Genomic DNA, 18,871 nt, shown 5'->3' on the forward strand with positions numbered 1-18,871 from the left:
TTTAAAACCAATGAAGAAAACCAGTTTCCTCTTGAAGGCCATCCCCAGTAATACATCCTTCTGACTGATTACCAGCTGTTGCACATGAGTCATTATTCCTGCCTATGGTGCAAGAGAATGAAGAACGGCTTCCGAAATACATAGGTGAGAAGCTCACACTGGAGAGAGATGTCTGCGTTGATGGGATGATGCAGAGCTGACTCAAACCAATATCAGCTAAAATATATTCACTCTAAATAACGGGGTACCAAACTGCCTGCTATCAACTCAGTTGATAAGAACAAGACTGATGGATGCAGTCCATAGCAATGCAAGGGAGAGTTTGGCATTGCAGCCCTTCTGCTGTTGTAGCAATAAAAGGGATATCTGTTAAGATATTCTTTCTGTGATCTCTTAATGCCACCAGAATTACTTGCAAGTCCCCTGACTATCTTATTATGTTTTAAATTGATAAAGTCTGCTAGCCTGCCATATGCAGCATAGAAAGTACTTCTATTTATCTGGCCCTACCAAACAGGCACAAGCTTTTGCGGTCTCCTTCCAACCCTTCCTTTCAAATACTTGGAATACACGAGCTGGAATTTTGCAGACGAGCCTGGTCTTAATCACTCCAGTGACACGTTATTCGAAGTGTCCTGTCAGGACTGTTTCATAATGTACTCACTGCAATCACTATGATTATAAATGAAAGCAGTCAGCAGTGCTGCAGATGCCCATGTCCATTACAAACTACAGAATAAAGCAATGCCATTCTGAGTGCAGCCCTGTTCAAAAGTAAAGTGAGATTAAAGCTAATTGTTTCTTAGTTGGTCCATCACATTGGAGTGCTGCTGACAGCTTGCGTGGATCTCCTCTTAATCATCGCCGTTGTTTGGTACAAATCAGGGTTTCATCTCATACCCATTCGGATGTATTGTGAGCAATGATCTCCAACAGGTCGCTGAGAACCATAGCACTGGCAATTGGCTACTATGCCAAACAGAAGGAGCCCATCAACAAATGAGTTACTGGCACAACTGTGTCATCTATTTTCAAGCAAATTTGATAGAGTTATATGAGGTCTCAGAGATAACCAGTTTTCAACAAATATCCTGGAAATGAGCCCTTGGGCAGAGGTAATATCCAGGTCATTAATACAGACAGAGCTTAGAATAAGCCACAAGTGTATCTTCTCAGCAGCAACTTAGTGAGGTGTGAAGGAGTATGAAGACAGGAGACTGAGAAACGCTGACCTAAAGTCTTCTGGACAGTGTGGTTTCAATTAAGTTACTTTAATAAAGGTGTAATATTGATGTTTGAGGCCGTCTGAGACATTCAGAACATACCCACAAGAGGTGAGTATATTCCTAAAGCTGCATCTGTCATCCAAGCAGGGCATGATGGGGTATTACAGCAGACACCAGGCTAACGATGTTCAAGGACACAAACTGCCTCCAGGCTCCAGCACCAAAGCTCAGTGGTCTAATGGGGCATCTAAGCCCCATTTCAATTTAAGAAAGGTTCACAGAATAGTCAACAGAGCCTAACCAAACAGAGGTGACCACATTAGGGGCTGCCTATATGTAGGTAGACATCTAGTGCCAACTGACCCTAGCATGCCCAAGTCATCCCAAGGCACCTTATGCATACAGTAACTTGGGCTGATGTTACATAATTTTAATGAGAGCCTAGCCAGCCTGGATACTCAACAGTATCCCCAGTGGTGCCAGAGAGAACTGGGTCAAGTCACATATCTCCACAGACTGTTATGGGGGCTGGGACCCTTTCCTCAAACACAGAAACTCCACACAAGCACCCAAATATTGAAATCTGAAAGTGAACTTCATTCTCTGCTTAGTTGTACTGCATGCAGAATAACTTTTTTGAAATGCCTTGTTTTATTTTTCTGTATTTATTTCTGATGTTCAACTACAGTTACGTTTGTCTATTCAGATACACTTGAAGGTATATATAAAATAGGTGGTAACATACTATTGTTATTTACCATGGATTATCAAGGCCGTGCCGTGTGCTTCCCAGAAATGGATCTGACATTTCGCACAAAGAGCTATTTGCACTTCATGCTTTCAGCCAAAAATAAATCTCAAATCACTCCCTCTTTCCTTTATGAGCAGGTAACCTCAGAGGTGTATTGTAGGGTGTTCAAACAGAGTAAACTGCTGCATAAGCACTTTGTATTTACTTATTCCCATTTCACTGTATGGCACATTTTCTAGAATAATACATGCTCAACCCATGACACATCATGTTTTCTGTAAAAGGTTACTAATAATATCCAGTTTTCCTGGTTGCTAACGCAATGATTTCAGTTTAAGTAAAAGCAAACTAAAGACAAATCTAGTTTTCAAAAGCTATGGTAGATTTGCACATCCATCAAGACCCCCTCAAAAAGGGATCTTCTTTCCAGTAACATAAAAAACCCAGTCTCTGAAAGCAGGTCACTTTTTTGGTCACTTTGAGGTTAGAAATCAAATGATGCATACACTCAAAGAAACCCCAAATCCTTTAGCATAATGATGTTCAGCATTTACCCTAATGGCAATAAATAGATCATGCTTTCATGGGCACTTCTAATGCCTTTCCAATGCTAGGGGTTCTGGTTCTGCCATTATAAGATGCAAAGGATCAAATTTCATCCAGCCTAATGTTGGGTACTTCCCTGAGAAGTACCTCTGGAGGAGTTTTCATAGCATCATAAAATCATGGAGGTTGGAAAAGACCTCTAAGATCATTCAGTCCAACTGCCAACCCATCCCCACCATGCCCAATGACCACATCCCTCAGTGACACATCTCCACACTTCTTTAACACCCAGGGATGGTGACCTCACCAACACAGCTTAATTTCAGGTGACACCTTCTGATCAAACCCTCTTTAAAAACATCTGTATGCAAAGTCTGATGCCAGAGCAAAAGTGTGTGACTACTGCCTCATTTTTCTTCCTTTCTTATATTTACCTTGACTTGGCAAAAATGGAAGGCTGTAAATCTTTATGCATTTAACCTTCCATCTCCCATTCAGTCAAACAACGTGCAGCCCTTGCAATCCCCTGTGCTCCTGTGTATTGATTCAGCAATGTATTCACTGCCCTGCACTCTGACTGAGATCCCTGAGACATAGAGCATTTGGCACCTTGCTCAGTGCTGCACAGAATACAGGCTGAAATATCACTGCTAAGTCTAAGGCCACTTCACAGATTTAAAATCATTCTGTTTTTCATTAAACTAGGATCAAGAACAATGTTGCACCTGCACAAACCTAATGAGAGGGTTAAACCATCTCCAAGGCAAGGCCTTCAGCTGATGGTTTTGTTTGATTGCAGGGGATCTGATAGGAGCTCACCTCCCTGGCTTCTCCTGTAATGAGATCTTTCCTGACGCACACTGCCAACAAAACGAGGCAGCTTCATTTTCAAACTTCAGTCCTTTTCTGTGCATGAGGCTTAACCAACCTTTTACACTGTGCACAAATACAGCCAGATGTTCTCATCTGCCTGGGTCACACTGAACAGATCCCAGCAGGTAGGACCCAGAAATGGTACCTTTGCAGTGGAGGAGATTCACAAATAATCCAGGAATTGCTCTCAAGAGCAATTCTTAGAATCATAGAACCATTATGGTTGGAAAAGACCACTAAGATATCTAGTCCAACTGTCAACCCATCACCACCATGCCCACCATATCTTCTTCCTTTGTAAACCCACAAGCACCCTCTAAAAACCCAGACATTTTCAGACTGAAAATGTGTATTGTCTTCTGCAATGCAAGAGATGGAGGATAGGGAGGACAGCTGAGGGCAGCTGTAAGAACTGATATCACCTGAGGGTGTTTCCATGTGGAAGAAAAAACAGATAAGCATTTTTTTTTCTATCACAACAGGGTCCACAGCAGAAAACACGCTGAAACAGCGAATTCTGTCATTTAAAAAGCGACAACAACAACAACAAGAAACAAAAGAACATTTAAAACAAATTGTATCCCTGGGGCAGTATATTGTCACTGATGTCACTCAGCTGCATGGAAATGCCTGATCAGAGCAGCATGGTGAGGTACCCAATGGGATCGTGACTACTCACCTGGTACATCGTGTGGATACAACAGGACCTGTACACTTCAACCTACCCAAAACCACTTCTCCAGCAGTGTATATCGGTACAAACCAGCAGGAAGAGCTGTGGACATTTTGTGCCCAATATGAAAGACTGATTTCCTTCCTTCCTGTCTATTTCCTGATGGCAATAGACATTTTCACTGCTCTTTCATCAGTACAGGTAGGAAAGATGTTGTTCTCCCTTTGGAGATCTTAGCAAGCCTTGTACAATATTGTACTTTGTACCAATTACTTTATTTTGTTCACCGTAGTAAAATCCAAGAAGATGCAAAAGAAAATTGCTCATAAAGGGCCTTTTTTTGCATCAAGTATGAGATCTAAGCTTAATCCAGAGACCTACAGCAATAGGTCATCTAGTCCACCTCCATGCAACTGGAAGATTTTTTATTTCCTTGGAAGTACATTTTCTAATCTTTTGTACTTTTTCATCCTAGGGCAAAGTTTATCAAAGAAAGAATACATCTGCAAAAAGCAATTTATATCATCAGTTATTTTCTATATTCCGCTTTCTATTATTTCAGCTGTTGGTGCTGGATAAGAAGCTTATATCCTCCCAGACCAGCTTCTCTTTATCCCATATTCAATTCATAATCCTTGGCTGTGATATCTTAGTTCCTTGTTGTCAAAATGATCATGATACCACAAGTATGGCACAAGGCCCATCTGGCTGGGGACAGGCGGGAGGCAACACTGTTGGAGGAGAATGGATCTCCTTTTTGTTTCTTGCCCAAGATCAGCCAGGAAAATACATGGAAATGAGGTTATTGATTTCACGGAATCAAGAATCATAGGATTGTTTGAGTTGGCAGGGACCCTTAAAGGTCGTTTAGAATCATCTGGTTCAACTACCCAGCAATGAACAGGGATGCTTATAGCCTGCAGTCACACGTGCCTGTCAAAAGCTTACAGGCAAGTTGCTTCCAGTTGCTTTAAACAAGCCTGTGCTCAACGTGTCTTACTGTAAAACTGATGTCTGCACAGGTGAGGTGAAATGAAGGGGCAGAAAGAAGTGCATTTGCTCCCCACTGACTGTGAAGAATATGAAGAGTGGCTGACATGGGTGTAGCTACCTGCATGGTGGACTCTAGAAATTGGGTGAGATGAATAGCTTCCCCCAGCTCATCACCATTTTGCTGGTATTCACCATGAGGCTAATAAAAGTTTTGCTGACTATTTTCCATTTGGGGTACTGCCATTATACTTCCCTGCAGTGCCAGTGGCCTCTTTTATGCCTAATTGCCTTTAAGTAGTACGAGGCAGAGCTGCAATGCTGGATGACAGCTGTGCTCACCCATGTTCAATGGTGTCTGCATGGGTGGAGAGAACGGCCACCCTATTCCTCTTAAGGCTTGAAGGAGTATGTATAATTAATTGGCCAGATTCCTCAGTGCTGTTCTCAACACTTTACATGGGAATAAATCTGCTTGAGTAATGGAAGGGCAGATTAGGCCCATTAATTACACTCCACAGCACCTTTGTGTCACATAAGAGTTTTTTGAGGTCATTTTAAACTGCCATTAATCCCTCCCTGTTTTCAAGGTAGATATAAAACCAGGTAGACACAAGGGCATGTTAGACTTGACATCTGAGAGCAGCAACAGACAAAGGCCACCATGTAAAAACTGCTCTAACTGCCATCCAGACCTAATGAACCTCAAGATGGAAATCCTCCTCAAATTGGGATTCTGAGTGGGGAGGAATTATTTCCTACGTTGCCACATCTTTTTTATCTGCTAACCACTCTTGTGGGTATAAATCTACACTAAACCATATCACTGCAAGCACTAGTCAAGAACTAATGAATTAAAACTAGAGGTCTTCTTCACTGACGGACTTCCAGTGTTTTTTGAAGGTAAGCCCCTGTAAATCTCAGAAGACAAATTTCTGGAAACTATGTGCCCCTTGATCTGAAAATATTTGCCTCCGAGTCTGATTTGGTGAAGTTGAGTGGAAACAGACAATTTCTCGTCCACTGCTAAAGCTATAGCACAAAACAAACACATTCCCACAGATTTTTCATCAAATATCACAACAGCACTAGTTCACCAGCATAGAAAAAGCTCCACCAGGGCTGCTGAGGCCTTCTCAAACCAGTCCAGGCAGACAAAAAATGCTGTAGAATAGCCCAGTCACAAACTTCTCCCAGAATGACAACTGGAGTTGGGCCTGACAATGCTTATGAGTCCCTCCCAACTGAGGACATTCCGTTGTTCAATGATTCTGTGAACTGTGGCCAAGGTTCTAAAGGCTCAACATATCCCCGAAGCCTTAAGGAAGTCAGAGAAAGTTTAATGACTACATGTCACAAGACTACAGCTACTTTTGAGCTAAGGGAAAATGTTTTCAAGCTTAAAGAGATAGATGTAGGTTAGATATAAGGAAAAAGTCTTCTACAGTGAGGGTGGTGAGGCACTGGAACAGAGATATATTGATGCCCAATCCCTAGAGACTTTCAAGGTGAGGATGGATCAGGTCCTGGGCAACTTGATTTAGCATGTCTCTGTTCATTGCAAGGGAGTTGGACTAAATGAAGTTTAAAGGTTCATTCCAACTCCAAGGATTCTATGATTTTGTGATTCTAAGTACAAAGAGAAACGTTCTGCATTGGAAGAATGGAGTTCAACAAAGAGGTAGTTCCCATTCAAACATGGCAGAATACATCTGAGGAAAGGTAAGTTATGGAGAACCAAGAAGAGAAAACCAGAGCTGGCAGCAGAATAATAGCCAAAAAAGCCAGTGATACTGGCTACACGAAGGAATGACTTCCCTGGAGCCAGTGTATTACACTAAAGTAAAAGCAATATGAGGGTAGGCCCAGAGACTAGGAAATTAAATCAGAAAGTCAAGAAATAATAATTATTAGCTTCTTTTATTTAAACAAGGAGAGGAGCAATTTCCTTTAAAATGTTATTTTCTACACTGTTTTTCAGGCTTGACATTATAATTTTGATATTACACTTTCCTATGAAGTGAAGTGTGAAAAAGATGTCTTCTTTCTGGAGATATTCAAAACTCGCCTGGACACATTCCTGTGCAATCGACTGGAGGGAACTGCTTCAGCAGTTGGACTGGATAATCTCCAGAGGTCCCTTCCACCCCCTACAATTCTGTGATGCTGTGATTTAGTGAATTTTGGGGTTGGAGGAGGATCTGACTTTTCATTTTGCAAGTGCAGATTCCTGGGAGAGACAGAGTTGCCTCCCAGCCAGGAGAGTTATGATTTTTATTAATAATTTGGCATTCTGGAATCTCCCACCTGCAAATAAGAGGGCAGGGAAGGCTGGTGCCAGTTGCACGCCTGAAAGGAGGGCCGCTCTACATCTGCAAATAGGTGGGAGGACAGAGAGGTGCTGATGTGTGTGCCTTGCTGTTCTAAAATGAGCATCATTTGCTCTGCCATCACCTCCTCCTGCCTACCAGCAGTGGCCTTGGTCCACAGCCTGTCCCCTGCATTTCTCAGTTGTTGTTAAAGCCTCAGGGAACGAGATATCCTGGATCTTTTGCTAGGAAGGGAAGGCAATGTATGTCCTTTCTTCCCAGAGAGGATCTCTACAGGATAAAGCTCGCTCTGAGATGTGCTTTGCAGAGAAGTATTAAAAACAAACAAACAAAGAAAAAGAAAAACATAAAGAAAGTACTTTGTGGAGGACTGGCTGCCCGCACTATTCAGATCAAGTCTGTGTTCTACCACACGATCAAAGCAAACTGTTCTTTCCAGACACAATGACCTCATCCTCAACAAGCTGCTTCTTGTATCAGGAAATACAAAAAGTATTTTGCTGATGTGGAATTTTGAAAGCGATTTTATTTATTAATTGCATTCTGTGCGCCTGGCTGAAATCTCAGCCACTGAGGCCACTCAAAAGCTTTTTTTAATGCAAGATGGACATAAAGCTGGAAAGCAATGAGAAAGCCAACGCTGTGAGTTGACCATAAGAGCACTTTTAAGAGTTTTTGCTCACTGCCAGTCTGCTGAAGAGAAGAGAGGAATGAGAGCTAAGCAGACAGCCTGTTTGGAGAGCTAAAAATTGCATCTGCTGTAGCAAATACAGGCAAGTCAAGGGGAGCCCTGAGGGGAGCATCCACCTCCTGGCCCCATCTGCTTGAGGCAGGACTGCTTTGTGCTGCTGTGCACCACGGCTGCCCCATGAGCACCTCTGCACCAGCTGGGACAGCAGGCAAAGAATGTGCTAACTAAGACAGAGAAGACCTGGCCAGTCTATAGATGCAGCCACCTGCCTGGTATTCGAACACAAAGACATGAGCAGCCATTTAGTCCTTACTGAAGCTCACAGAAATGGGTTGACATCACAACTAAGCATGGGATATGAGGTTGCAGGAGAGGAGAAGGGACCTGGAAGTCTGCCTGGAAGAAACAGCCACATGAAGGAGTTTGTAGCGTGAGGATGACTTTTGCTCTTCAGCAGCTGCTTACAAATGATGGTGCCTCCATCCCTAAAGACAAATATAAGCATGTTTTTCATCTTCTCAAAAATTCAGAATGGAAAATATCAATGTTTTTAACAGTATACTTCAGTCCCAGCCCTAAAATCAATTAGCATGTACTCATTTCCTGAGAAGATTGGACAACAATCCACTTGCCATGCAGTACTAACTGAAGAAACATAAACAGTACATGGATAAGATCAATTCCAGTCCCTTTTAAATATCATACACTTCCTAAGAAGAACAAACCTGTCATGATAACCTGATTGTTTCACGTATCACTTCTAACAAGGTATTTCTAGAGGCAGCTGTTAGAATGAACTGCTCACTGGTGGGGAGAAATAATCAATGTTTTTAACTGAATATTTTAACAAAAGCATAAGATGTAAATGAGTAATTAATAACGTATAAAATTTGTACCTCTTGGTCTATTTTAACATTAAAACTTTGCCCTTGCCTTGGTGCATCCAAGGAGGAACTCTGTTGTCATTACCCTTTTAATGACATCCAGACAACAGTGACATTAATAAAAAGAGACATATTGGGTTCTACCTACCTTTGCACACTCTTGTCCAACTATATTTGACTCATTGTCTTCTAGGTTTTTAATAACTACTCTGCTATTAGCATGAACTTAAACACTGACAAAACCCTACTTATGTAATTAGCCAAGCACAGACAGTACAAAAACAAGCAGCATTTTATCCTACTGATTCCTGCTATATAAATATATATACATATTTCAAAATTCAGGTCTTCAATCATCAGACTAATCTATATCTCAGCAGACATTTCACTAGTATCATCTTCACAAACAAAATATGTAAAAACATGACTCATAGACATATACGGTAAGTCCAATTATGGAATCATAAAGTTGTAATAAAATTAAGGAATAATATTAAGGTTGGATAATATTAAAAATGTTATTTCAGTGCTTCATGTCATGCAGTCAAGATATTTGACCTGAAATGACAAGTAGTAAAAAAAGCATAAAGCTGGTTTTCAAGGGGCAGGCTTTGTGCACATTGTATTAGCATTTTTTTCCCCTCCGTATTTCTAATAAATCTCCCATCTGTGCAGGTGAACAGGATATAGTTTCATATTTCCTTATGTACATTCCTGTGGAACAGCACTAGTGTTAAGAGACATTATTGTTCTGTGATATATCCCAGTGGCTCATTATTGATCAAGAAGCAATAGCTTAACATTCTACTAATAAAAAGACACCAATAAATTTGGTATGTGTTATTTTTTTCCGGGGAATTCCTTGCTTCATAGATCAAAAGAGAGCCCTGATCCAGTTTTTGTTTTCAGCCCTTTGAACTGTATCAAAAGTAGAAGATGTACAATAATTTTTATTAGGATTTTAGCTATTAATACTTAAAGAGATCTGCCTTTCTATGGATAGATGATTCAAGGAAAAAGTTGGCTGATTTTAGTACTTATTCAGCATGGACACCAAAAGATATCTTTAAAACAGGAACTGAACACACTTGTCCCCTAATGCAAGATGCTTGCTCAGATTTAGTTACCAAGTGCCAAGATTCAGCTTTTCAGAATAAACAACTGAGCCTATGGCAGGATGCACAAACTCATAAATGTGTAGTGACATTAGGAAGCAGATTACTTTTTAGGACAACATTTGGAAAGCAGTTTTTCCTCCCATCTGTTCCCAGGTGCATTTCCCTCACCTCTCGTGAACAAAGCACTCTTATACTTCCAAGCCTGGAATGAGCACTACTTAATCTGCCATACCATGGCAGATTCAAAATCTGGGTTTTTGAAACCCAACAGTTTTTGATGGTCCATCAAAAATGTCCTGAATTCAATTTCCCCAGGTTTTTTAGCACCACCCTCTGGTGTTCCACACGAGAGTGGCTGGTGGTTGAACTAGACGATCACAGTGGTCTTTCCAACCTTAATGATTCCATTTAGGACTAGAGGGAATGGCCTCAACATGCTCCAGGGGAGATTCAGGTTGGACATCAGAAAATAATTCTTCTCTGAAAGAATGGTCAGGTGGTGGAAGGGGCTGCTCAGAGAGGTGGTGGAGTCACTATTCCTGGAAGCGTTCAAGAAATCTTTAGACGTTATACTTAGGGACATGGTTTAGTGGGGAAAAATTGGTGGTAGGTGGACAGTTGGACTGGATGATCTCAGTGGTCTTTTCCAACCTTGGTGATTATATATGATGCATATATGATGTATGCCCAGTAGCATACACAATGATTGTTTCTGTGGTCATTGATAAATCACACCATTTTAAAAGCCTTGAGTCTTAGACAAAAAGTTTGTCTTTAACTCCAAACAAACCTACAGACGGATGCAAGCTTTCCAACTCTACTAGGAGCCATTAGAGGCAACTGGACTGATTGATTGCTGGTGTCAGGATTCATCGTTTTGATTCTTCACATGATGCCATCTGTTTCTGGTGGGCCTTTCATTCCTTTTAAGGGTGTTTAATACTTGAGCAGATACAGCCAGATGTTTGCTCAAAAGCATCAGCTACCTGACTGCTCTGCTTCCTGGACAGTGTTCAAGCAAGGGTGGATAATGGAGTATACAAACAGCAGAAACTGCCCAGGGACTCACAGACTATGTCAGTAGCTGGCATGAAAAATGTGAAGGGAGAAGCTGGGAAAGTGCTGTGGTTTGGCTGCTTTCCTTTGTGGTCTGGATTCTCTGGTATCACACTAAATGTAACATAAGCATACATCAGTGGAAGCAAAAAGGATGGTAATATGCTGACAGTTGTTTTGTCTCTATTTTGCCTGGGTCCTGAAAGGTGCTTATTCATGCATTCTAGGCTGCTCTTCCACAAAGCTGCACGTGACTTGAGGAGGAAAATTCACCTCACTTAAACCAGTGTCCAAACTGATGAGACTGACTGAAATGACACTTCCACTTTGTGCTAACATTTCCTTGGGGCTCAAACTCCTTACGGACCCTCACTATCTCTTCAGCCCCCATCTCCAGCATTCCAACTCTCACCAAGGCTCGTGCAGCTTCTCAGCATGTCCCTCTGCTGCTGTACCCTCACACACCCTGCTTGCTGCTTTGCACATTTTGTCTGTCCTGACACTGACCGTTCCTGACATGCGCATTCCTGCTTGTTTGCCTAGTGGCCTTCACAGCTGATGTCACTGAAACATAAAATGAATGTTTCTAGAATGGTGAGAGCTGCTGAAAGAGCAGATAAGGTGAGCAATGGCACCCATGACACAGACATGGGGGAGCACGAGGAGATGCTTGTGCAAGATTCTGGAAAACCTGAACTTCTCTTTGGATTTCCTTGGATGCACATCTGCTTGTAAAGTACTGTTCTCCCCTGAGTACATACTAGCATGTCATGTCCATTCTTCCTTCCCTTTTATAGGAAGAGGAACTGATGGGGCAAATGTTGTCTCAGTGAGAATATCTGCTCGGTGGATGAAGGACGGTATGCAAACTCTGAGGGTACAGACCTCTGTGGTGGTTAGAATGGTGAAAAAAGAAGTAATAACTTTGAATTGTAGCATACTCTTCCCAAACTTGCTTTAATATTCAACAAGCAGAGGTAACCTAGCATTTGGTATTAGGAGGCACACAATATTCTACAATTCCAGTTCATTCATATTAATCATCAGCTGTACAACCACAATATAACTACATTTCCCTCCAAAGAGAGTAATGTTTATTCACAGAGTAGAAGTCTTCAGTGGCCCCCATGAATAAGAGCATATTTGTCATTAAACAAAAAATAATTACTTGATTCAGGGCAGCAAGCATGGCTAAAACTCTTCAGTTGTACATTTCTCTGGAGAGACAGTAAAAGTTGTTGAGAATGAGATTTGTTTAAAATTTGAAGAGAAAATAAGGAGATAGCTGGAAATGTGCTATCACAGGTCATCAATGCTACATTTTCATTCATTTACTGGCACAAGAAATCTTAACGAATGAGGCCTAATTCCTTTGGTGCAAAGCAACCATAATCACCCTGTAAAAAGCTTTCTGGTCTTGAAACCCCCTGTGTAATGCCTCATGTCTCCTAAAAGGGTCAGAGTCTTGATGTAGTTTCCCTCAGCGACAGTTCCTTCATTTCAGGTAGAAATACAAGACTCATACAAAGACCTTCTTTGCCCATCCTAGTACACTTCTGCTGTCTGAGCTCTTGAGGAGCAGAACTGTTATCCACATTTTCTTAGGCCTGTTAGATGCCTAGTAATTCTGCTATTACTTGTCATTCTACCATCAGGGACAGTGATAGTTCCCTATATCCATTTCACTTAAAGAGAAAATCTGACACATTATCATAAACCTCTTTCAAGTCTGGCTGTGATCTGCTGATCATCTACTGTGATGGAGATATATCAGTATTGGGTGAGACAGGACTTTATGGCTACTCCTTTACTAATAAATGTGCCCAGAAACATTTCCTCATGCTGAGTACTACTGAGAGAGATCACCTTGCTCCATATTATTAAGCTTTGTCATACCTTGTGCAGACCAAAGCCTCCCAGCTGAGGCAGTCCCTTGATTGTGAACACCCAGGTACATCTGCACAGTGGGCTGAAGGATTCCTATGGGGTGGGCTTATAGTCTGCCTATGCATTGGTCACATACATCACATTTTGTGTTCCTCAATCAGAGATTATGGTGCTGAAACGATAATACTTTGCAAATTACTCAAAGAAACAACTTCATATAGAAACAAAGCTCCCATGATGAAGACTACTCTGCCCAGCTAGCAGTCTTGCCTTACACATTTATACACTATACATCACAGCTACCTCTATTCTGAAGTTTTTGTTCTGTTTGTTTGACTGCAGAATCACAAAACAAAAGGCAACAAAGCTATCAAAGCATAGATGAAGCAAAGCAAATTAACTAGAATTATTTATCACACAACTTTGCTTCCTTCTTAATATTAAATAAACAAATAAATAGGAATATAAACAATCTGGATAGATACAAACTTCCAGGCACACCCAGAAAGTGATTTTACCTAAAAGTAGGATTACAGTCACAATAATGAAGTATTAGATAGGTACATGGCACCCTGCCCCTCCTTGTGGTTCTTGGAGACTGCTACTCATACAGATGGTTTGGGATAGGAAATAAACAAGCAATTCTCACTGGCTAAGCAGTGCACCCACACCTTTAGTCACTTCTCTTCCCTACTCAAGCCATCCCAACTCAAATCTACTTCTGGCACATCTATCAGGGCAGGAACCATGCTAACTGGCCTTTCCTCCCTCCTCATTCTAGAATATTTGTTCCCTTCCAGGTTACACTGGTGGTGCCCAGAACAGTCTCTCAGAGGTAGGAAAGGAGACTGTTGAGAAGGACACTCTGAAGTCAAAATACTAAGAAATTACCATTTATTCACACTCCCTGGACCCTGGTTTCATACTCTCTTGCCTTGCTGCAGAGACCTGACACTGCAGAGACCGCTCTGTCAGAACTGCTTTGGTGATATACTGTTTTATCAGCAGACTTTGGATATTAAAAAAAGAAATGGTGGTTAATGAAACCTGCTGAGATATTGTGTCATCTGCTGGCTTTGAGGATCTACAAATTTTAATCTGTTGGTTGTTTAGCAGCACTTTCTTAGAATACTTCTTCAAGGAACCATCCCATACTGACTTCAGTAAAAGAATTTAAGGAAGGAAAAACTTCTACTTTCCAAGAATGTGACATTTCTGTTTTTTCTGTATATCATAGTCATAGGCCGTGTCAAAACAGAAAAGGCTTCCATCAAAACATCAAGGCTTCCACGGATGTGAAAGTGGTATAAAAGGACAGACTCCAGGGCATCCAGTTTTTTTAAAGACAAGTTTCTATTGGGTTTAACTAAAGCAAGCCACTTCAATTCTCATCCAAATCACGCTGAGCAGCCCTGCTGACAAGCACTCAAATTATCATGGGAAAAGAGGACTGGAAGGTCCTCTCAGGTCACCAAGTCAAGACCCCTACTGACATGGGCTGTTGAATTGCTTCCTTCAGAAATTAACCAAGTTCCATCTCACAGGCTGCTGGTTTGGGGCTAGCTGTCCTGTGGAAAAGTCTTCCTAGACAGCCTCACTGCACTGATAGCCTGAGGCTTCCTTTTCTAAGGGCACCTAAGGGTGATTTATCCTCCTCCTCTGATGAGAGCTCTTTCTTGTTACCTACACAGTTCTCCCTGCCTACTTCTGCATTCCCCTCATCTAATTAAAATCTCTTTGCTTTCCCCAGTTTGGCTTAATCTCTCTTGAGCGTCAGTCACTAAAGGAATACGCTGCACGTCCAGTACTGCAGAGCACTGCACAACAGCACTGGTACTCTCCCTTCTCCTCTGTAATTACCTTTCCTGATGCATATTAGAATCTCATTTAGCTCTCTAATAGGTGCAGCATGTTGTTGGCTAAATTAACCAGTGATAAATACATGTGGGTGTCTACAGCTGAGTTAGTGGGAGAGAAACAAGCGCTTCTGAGGTCTGTTTAATCTAACACCGTTAGACTTACCTTTGGGTAGGATATTTTATGACTTCATGGACTTTGTTGACCAGATCTGACTGCAAAGATAGATCTGTGTGGTCATCTTAGATGTGGATGCTCTCAGTGAATGATAGGTATATCTCTATATCCTCACAAAGGTTCCTTGTTGATAAACTACTTAATAGGGTATATGTAGCACTGAGGGACATGGTTAGTGGGCATGGTGGTGATGGGTTGATGGTTGGACTAGATGATCTTTTCCAATGTTAATGATTCTGTGACTCTATGATTCTATGAAAACATTAATAAACAGGGGGGAGTGTGGGACCTTACAATTTGTTTTTCATAATTTCATGCATCATGTATTAATTCAATGATGACAGGCAGTTCTTCCTGCAGGATAACTGGGCACCCTAGAAATTTGTGATGCTTTCTATCTTTATGTTCTCAGAAAAGGTTCTCAGTATTTTTCTATGTTACAAACACTGATATTGGACCAAAGGACTGCCAATGACCAATGATAAAGAGCATTTCCAACCTTTCATTTCAATTTTCATCCCAGTAAAAACTTGACCATCTTCTCTTGTGACAGACCATCCCCCCTGGCATGCTTATAACTCAAAGCACAGACCTTACTTTGTACCATGCTGGAAGAAGCTGGTAGAAATCTCACTTTGTCCAAGCAGCAGGGACAAGAATAAAGGGGCAGCTTGGCCAGCACACGTCAGACTCACGCAAAGAGGTTGGAAGGTTGTTCTTTCTGTGATTGGGGTGTCAACTTTATTCATGCACGTCATTAGTACAGCAGCAGTCCCCACTGCAGGAGGTTGTCCCCTGAGAAGCGGCTGCTGTCGCCCTCAGCTCTCACACTGGCTGACCCAGCAGAGCAGGGCAGTAAGGACTGCCTCGTTACCCAAACTCCTCTCTGCCTTTTTAATAACTCCTCTCTCAGTTACTTTCCTTACTAAACTCAGGAACACATATGTACACAGGAAATATGTTAAGTCTTAACTGTAACCGTAATTATTCAGTTAGCAATTTCAGAAGTCCTTACACATGATAGCAAGCCTACTTTATCATTCCTCTGGCTTGGCTTTCCCTTCCAAAGTAGCTTCCATGACTCTGAAAATGCTGCCAGATCCTAGCAGCACAGTATTGCTGTGCAGAAGGCAGTGACACAGCACGTCATTTCCCAACTATGCTGTAAGGTTTAGTTCTCTGAGGATGACTCAGATATCAGCTGACCAGCAGTGCACATACTTTCACATGGCAGTGGCACAGTGCAAGACATTTTTGGGATACATGAATACCAACCAAAGTCTTAAGAATTACTAAAATTCCTTTCAACAGCTTGACTGCTCTATAACATGAAGTTGCCCAGGGCACTTACTAATTTTCCATGCTTTTCTTCCACCATTCCTTTGAATTTATGTTACTGAGGCTCGATAAGACCTGCAGACCCAAGCACTGAGAATATCACAGAATCACATTGCTTGTAACTCTTCCCACCCCAGACTGCAGCCAGAGCTTGTCTTCTCATTTTAAAGAGTTATTAGTGCTTTTTGGCTAGCTGAGCTTTTGTCTGATGCTCTGCAGCAAATGAGTAATTTTGTGAATTCAGCTGACTCTCACTGAAGAAACCAAGACTTTTGCTACTATTTTGGGAGAAAAGAATCTTCTTTCTACCTGATAATTAACATCAGAATATCTCCATGTGCTTGGCATAGAATGAGCCTCATGATTCAGAACCTGTTTTTCTTTTCCCATTTTCACACCTATGGATCTTTTTCTTCTTATTTTTTTCACCCTAAGAGCTTTACATACAATAATCACTCCTATTCCCCAGTCTTTGCTACGTGCGTACAAAACTGATGGCTGAAAAGCATGAAGCTGGCACTTTTGCTTTCAGCTGACCAGTAACTTCAGATCACTCATGATGACAGAGGCCTTCAATATCTGGTTGTACATGTGGAACAGTCTTTTCCGAGCACGGAAGTTTAAATACATGTGGATGCTGTTCGTACAATCTCCTCTGAATTGGATTTTATATTTAACAATCCCTATGCAATCTCATGAGTTTTAATACCTAAGGAAATAAGATGTTACACATTCACTGAGTAATCCATTAATATTTCAAATGTGAACATATTCCCCCGAATTTCCTGGGTATTATTTTCAGATTTCTATACAAATACAGAATCCATTGACTAACAATAGGAGGAGCTTAAATTTCTCAGTTTAGGCTGAGCTCCTCGCAAAAATGTGCAGAAAGTCATAACTTGTCTCACATCATCTAATCCAGAAAGAAAGCTAATGTGGCAGAAAGTTAAAGTGAAGGCAAAGAGAAATCCTGCTGCTTTCTGAGCAATCATAGCTTAATGTTTTGATTTATACAAAAATCTACAAACTGCAGCTTTCTCTTGAAATCAAAAATCTAATTATTGAAATTTAAATTAATGCAAACACAAAAACTGTGCTCATTTCTTTCATAAGCTCCTCCAAGGAGTTTTCTATCCCAGCAGCCAAGAAGCAAAACGCCGGGTACTTAAAAAGCAAAACAACCACTAAAAGCAGTCCATAGCAAAGCCTAACAATTTTATGGCCACATCCACTATTAAACAACTCACTGAATAAACAGTAAGCCCATTAGAGCCTCAATGTCAAAGATGCTCTGTAAGCTGAACGGGCAAAACATTTCCACAATGACTGCAAGCCAGCAAAGCGCTCCCTAAGATGTCAACAGGGAAATACAATTCAGCCTTAATAGGTTCAGAGCTTATGTAAGCCAAGCTTATGGGATGGTCTATTAAAAAAGCAATGAGCAAGTGACTTAACTGTAAACATAACCTACAGCTTCCTAGAACACACCAGCTAAACACATCTGAAACTCCTTTCAAAGATACTGTGCTAGCTGTAAGGCTCACCTGTTCTGGTCCAGAAACGAACAGAAATAAAAATATCCCCCATTACAGTGACAGTTAAGGTGATATTCACTCCTGAAAAGAGATTTCAAATCTCTTAAGTCTCAACAATGCCTTAAGGAATAAAATCATTATAACAAGCCTGTGTGACTTTATTTCCTCTAAAACATTACCTGTCCTTCTGCAAAAACATTAAGACTCCATCCCAATTAGCAATGAAATGACACCCCTTTTGGACCTGGGATATGAACAAATGTGTCTGGGTGAGACCTTGGTTCAGCAAACACTAAAGCCTAGAAGCAACACAAGTTTTTTGCACTTTCTGGATACAAGGACATTCATTTCCACACACCCAGCAGGAAAAGGAGAAGAAACCATCCGGACAACTCACCACCAGGTTTCCTATCACCATGACCAACAAGAAGACGAGAAGGCACAGGGGCTGCCCAGCTACTTCCATGCAGTCCCACATGGTCTCGATCCACTCCCCGCACAGGATTCGGAAGATGATGAGAAACGAATGGAAGAAATCGTTCATGTGCCACCGTGGCAAGTTGCCAGTTGTGCTTATCTTCTTCACATTGTCCAGGTAACTTTTCCCAAAAAGCTGCATTCCTACCACGGCGAAAATAAAGACGATGATTGCCAGCACAAGGGTGAGGTTCCCAAGGGCGCCCACGGAATTACCGATGATTTTGATGAGAGTATTTAAGGTCGGCCACGACTTGGCCAATTTGAAGACCCGCAGCTGTGAACAAAACACAAACAACAGTGTCAGTTCACGGAAGCAACAGAGATTTCAGTGGATGAATTATTAAAGTGGGTACAACGTGGAATGCCACAGCACGAGGGGATTTTAGCCACACTTCCTGTGAACCTCACTACGTCTATTAATAAAACATCTCTTGTGCTTCCTGGGTGAGAAGGAAG

The 18,871-nt window shown here is 41.5% G+C and overlaps 1 protein-coding gene across 3 annotated transcripts in view; it reads right to left on the bottom strand.

Moving 5' to 3' along the window:
* Nucleotides 1-18,871, bottom strand: part of LOC122159464 (sodium channel protein type 5 subunit alpha-like) — a 162,837-nt gene that overhangs the window by 66,205 nt on the left and 77,761 nt on the right. For all 3 annotated transcript variants that reach the window (XM_042817064.1, XM_042817063.1, XM_042817062.1), the window contains exon 15: nt 18,333-18,689. In XM_042817064.1, coding sequence (XP_042672998.1) covers nt 18,333-18,689 — 357 coding nt within the window. The remainder of the gene's footprint in view (nt 1-18,332; nt 18,690-18,871) is intronic.

The sequence above is a fragment of the Centrocercus urophasianus genome, unplaced genomic scaffold (assembly GCF_019232065.1).
Source record: "Centrocercus urophasianus isolate 14NV4802_14NV808 unplaced genomic scaffold, USGS_Curo_1.0 seq_16, whole genome shotgun sequence".
In the NCBI taxonomy this organism is placed as follows: Eukaryota; Metazoa; Chordata; class Aves; order Galliformes; family Phasianidae; genus Centrocercus; species Centrocercus urophasianus.